This window comes from Salmo salar, chromosome ssa11, assembly GCF_905237065.1.
Source record: "Salmo salar chromosome ssa11, Ssal_v3.1, whole genome shotgun sequence".
Classification (NCBI taxonomy): Eukaryota; Metazoa; Chordata; class Actinopteri; order Salmoniformes; family Salmonidae; genus Salmo; species Salmo salar.
Window position 1 is genome coordinate 101,443,363 of NC_059452.1, and position 5,000 is coordinate 101,448,362.

General features: G+C 42.8%; 1 protein-coding gene across 10 annotated transcripts in view; it reads right to left on the bottom strand.

Moving 5' to 3' along the window:
- The window catches only part of LOC106563781 (protein furry homolog), a 267,082-nt gene that overhangs the window by 92,459 nt on the left and 169,623 nt on the right, over positions 1–5,000 (bottom strand). For all 10 annotated transcript variants that reach the window (XM_045690192.1, XM_045690187.1, XM_045690188.1 and 7 more), the window contains exons 21-22: positions 4,889–5,000; positions 1–83 (exon numbers count right to left, since the gene is read on the bottom strand). The exon at positions 1–83 is cut by the window's left edge and continues 107 nt beyond it; the exon at positions 4,889–5,000 is cut by the window's right edge and continues 148 nt beyond it. In XM_045690192.1, coding sequence (XP_045546148.1) covers positions 1–83; positions 4,889–5,000 — 195 coding nt within the window. The remainder of the gene's footprint in view (positions 84–4,888) is intronic.

The window sequence follows — 5,000 nt, forward strand, 5'->3', positions numbered from 1 at the left end:
ACAGGATCAGGTAGTTCCGCCACAGAGAGATGGAGCTGTCACTGGAGCCCGCCGACGAGGTCTTCTTAGCATTCACCGGACTGCTGTAACACACACACCACACCACACACACACAGTCACACCACACACAGTTACATCACACACATAGTCACAGTAATAATAATAATAGTAAACAGTATTGCAGCAGCTTAAATTGTGGGTATGTGTGTGGATGTTAGTGTATGTGGGTGTTAGTGTGTGTGTGTCAGTGTATGTGGGTGTGGGTGTTAGTGTGTGTGTGTCAGTGTATGTGGGTGTGGGTGTTAGTGTGTGTGTGTCAGTGTATGTGGGTGTTAGTGTGTGTGTCAGTGTATGTGGGTGTGGGTGTTAGTGTGTGTGTGTCAGTGTATGTGGGTGTTAGTGTGTGTGTCAGTGTATGTGGGTGTTAGTGTGTGTGTCAGTGTATGTGGGTGTTAGTGTGTGTGTGTCAGTGTATGTGGGTGTGGGTGTTAGTGTGTGTGTGTCAGTGTATGTGGGTGTTAGTGTGTGTGTCAGTGTATGTGGGTGTTAGTGTGTGTGTCAGTGTATGTGGGTGTTAGTGTGTGTGTGTCAGTGTATGTGGGTGTTAGTGTGTGTGTGTCAGTGTATGTGGGTGTTAGTGTGTGTGTGTCAGTGTATGTGGGTGTTAGTGTGTGTGTGGGTGTTAGTGTATGTGGGTGTTAGTGTGTGTGTGTCAGTGTATGTGGGTGTGGGTGTTAGTGTGTGTGTCAGTGTATGTGGGTGTTAGTGTGTGTGTCAGTGTATGTGGGTGTGGGTGTTAGTGTGTGTGTCAGTGTATGTGGGTGTTAGTGTGTGTGTGTCAGTGTATGTGGGTGTTAGTGTGTGTGTGTCAGTGTATGTGGGTGTGGGTGTTAGTGTGTGTGTCAGTGTATGTGGGTGTTAGTGTGTGTGTCAGTGTATGTGGGTGTGGGTGTTAGTGTGTGTGTGTCAGTGTATGTGGGTGTGGGTGTTAGTGTGTGTGTCAGTGTATGTGGGTGTTAGTGTGTGTGTGTCAGTGTATGTGGGTGTGGGTGTTAGTGTGTGTGTCAGTGTATGTGGGTGTTAGTGTGTGTGTGTCAGTGTATGTGGGTGTTAGTGTGTGTGTGTCAGTGTATGTGGGTGTTAGTGTGTGTGTGTCAGTGTATGTGGGTGTTAGTGTGTGTGTGGGTGTTAGTGTATGTGGGTGTTAGTGTGTGTGTGTCAGTGTATGTGGGTGTGGGTGTTAGTGTGTGTGTCAGTGTATGTGGGTGTTAGTGTGTGTGTCAGTGTATGTGGGTGTGGGTGTTAGTGTGTGTGTCAGTGTATGTGGGTGTTAGTGTGTGTGTGTCAGTGTATGTGGGTGTTAGTGTGTGTGTGTCAGTGTATGTGGGTGTGGGTGTTAGTGTGTGTGTCAGTGTATGTGGGTGTTAGTGTGTGTGTCAGTGTATGTGGGTGTGGGTGTTAGTGTGTGTGTGTCAGTGTATGTGGGTGTGGGTGTTAGTGTGTGTGTCAGTGTATGTGGGTGTTAGTGTGTGTGTGTCAGTGTATGTGGGTGTGGGTGTTAGTGTGTGTGTCAGTGTATGTGGGTGTTAGTGTGTGTGTCAGTGTATGTGGGTGTGGGTGTTAGTGTGTGTGTGTCAGTGTATGTGGGTGTGGGTGTTAGTGTGTGTGTCAGTGTATGTGGGTGTTAGTGTGTGTGTGTCAGTATATGTGGGTGTTAGTGTGTGTGTGTCAGTGTGTGTGGGTGTTAGTGTGTGGGTGTTAGTGTATGTGGGTGTTAGTGTGTGTGTGTGTGTGAGTGTGTGTGGGTGTTAGTGTGTGTGTGTCAGTGTATGTGGGTGTTAGTGTGTGTGTGTCAGTGTATGTGGGTGTTAGTGTGTGTGTGTCAGTGTATGTGGGTGTTAGTGTGTGTGTGTCAGTGTATGTGGGTGTTAGTGTGTGTGTGTCAGTGTATGTGGGTGTGGGTGTTAGTGTGTGTGTCAGTGTATGTGGGTGTTAGTGTGTGTGTGTCAGTGTATGTGGGTGTGGGTGTTAGTGTGTGTGTCAGTGTATGTGGGTGTTAGTGTGTGTGTCAGTGTATGTGGGTGTGGGTGTTAGTGTGTGTGTGTCAGTGTATGTGGGTGTGGGTGTTAGTGTGTGTGTCAGTGTATGTGGGTGTTAGTGTGTGTGTGTCAGTGTATGTGGGTGTGGGTGTTAGTGTGTGTGTCAGTGTATGTGGGTGTTAGTGTGTGTGTCAGTGTATGTGGGTGTTAGTGTGTGTGTCAGTGTATGTGGGTGTGGGTGTTAGTGTGTGTGTGTCAGTGTATGTGGGTGTGGGTGTTAGTGTGTGTGTCAGTGTATGTGGGTGTTAGTGTGTGTGTGTCAGTATATGTGGGTGTTAGTGTGTGTGTGTCAGTGTGTGTGGGTGTTAGTGTGTGGGTGTTAGTGTATGTGGGTGTTAGTGTGTGTGTGTGTGTGAGTGTGTGTGGGTGTTAGTGTGTGTGTGTCAGTGTATGTGGGTGTTAGTGTGTGTGTGTCAGTGTATGTGGGTGTTAGTGTGTGTGTGTCAGTGTATGTGGGTGTTAGTGTGTGTGTGTCAGTGTATGTGGGTGTTAGTGTGTGTGTGTCAGTGTATGTGGGTGTTAGTGTGTGTGTGTCAGTGTATGTGGGTGTTAGTGTGTGTGTGTCAGTGTATGTGGGTGTTAGTGTGTGTGTCAGTGTATGTGGGTGTTAGTGTGTGTGTCAGTGTATGTGGGTGTTAGTGTGTGTGTGTCAGTGTATGTGGGTGTTAGTGTGTGTGTGTCAGTGTATGTGGGTGTTAGTGTGTGTGTGTCAGTGTATGTGGGTGTTAGTGTGTGTATGTCAATACATCAATAAACAACAGTATAGTGGTCCTAATAAATCTAATCAATAATCAATAAACAACAGTATAGTGGTCCTAATAAATCTAATCAATAATCAATAAACAACAGTATAGTGGTCCTAATAAATCTAATCAATAATCAATAAACAACAGTATAGTGGTCCTAATAAATCTAATCAATAATCAATAAACAACAGTATAGTGGTCCTAATAAATCTAATCAATAATCAATAAACAACAGTATAGTGGTCCTAATAAATGTCAGATACAGCTACAGATACAGATATAGATACAGATACATACAGATACAGATCATACAGATACATACAGATACATACAGATACATACAGATACAGATACATACAGATACAGATACATACAGATACATACAGATACATACAGATACATACAGATACAGATACATACAGATACAGATACATACAGATACATACAGATACAGATACATACAGATACAGATACAGATACAGATACAGATACAGATACATACAGATACAGATCATACAGATACATACAGATACATACAGATACAGATCATACAGATACATACAGATACATACAGATACAGATACATACAGATACAGATACAGCTACAGATACAGATACATACAGATACAGATACAACTAAAGCTACAGCAACAGATACAGATACAGACACAGATACATACAGATACAGCTACAGATACAGATACAGCTACAGCTACAGATACAGATACATACATATACAGATACAACTACAGCTACAGATACAGATACAGATACAGATACATACATATACAGATACAGCTACAGCTACAGCTACAGATACAGCTACAGATACAGATACATACATATACAGATACAACTACAGCTACAGATACAGCTAGATACATACAGCTACAGATACAGCGAGATACATACAGATACAGCTACAGATACAGCTACAGATACATACAGATACAGATACAGCTACAGATACAGATATAGCTACAGCTACAGATACAAATACAGGTACAGCTACAGATACAGATACATACAGATACAAACAGATACAGATACAGATACAGCTACAGCTACAGATACAGCTAGATACATACAGCTACAGATACAGCGAGATACATACAGATACAGCTACAGATACAGCTACAGATACATACAGATACAGATACAGCTACAGATACAGATATAGCTACAGCTACAGATACAAATACAACTACAGCTACAGATACAGATACATACAGATACAAACAGATACAGATACAGATACAGATACAGCTACAGCTACAGATACAGATACAGCTACAAATACAACTACAGATACAGATACAGCTACAAATACAACTACAGATACAGCTACAGATACAGATACAGCTACAAATACAACTAAAGCTACAGCAACAGATACAGATACAGACACAGATACATACAGATACAGCTACAAATACAACTACAGATACAGATACAGATACAGCTACAGATACAACTACAGATACAGATACAACTACAGCTACAGATACAACTACAGCTACAGATACAGATACAGATACAACTACAGCTACAGATACAGATACAGATACAACTACAGATACAGATACAGATACAGCTACAGATACAGATACAGATACATACAGATACAGATACAGATACATACAGATACAGATACAGATACAGCTACAGATACAGATACAGATACAGCTACAGATACAGCTACAGCTACAGATACAGATACAGATACAGCTACAAATACAACTACAGATATAGATACAGATACAGCTACAGATACAGATACAGCTACAGATACAGATACAACTACAGCTACAGATACAGCTACAGCTACAGATACAGATACAGCTACAGATACAGACACAGATACAGATACAGCTACAGCTACAGATACAGATACAGCTACAGATACAACTACAGATACAACTACAGATACAACTACATACGTTTGTGTGTGTGTGTGTGTGTGTGTGTGTGTGTGTGTGTGTGTGTGTGTGTGTGTGTGTGTGTGTGTGTGTGTGTGTGTGTGTGTGTGTGTGGTGTACATACTTGGGGTCAACCAGTGGCAGCAGCAGCTGTAGCCTGGTGAAGGCGTAGGGCCAGGCGTAGCTGAGTGCAGTAGGACAGAGTTTGGGGAGGTGTTCCTGGCGCAGGAAGCTGT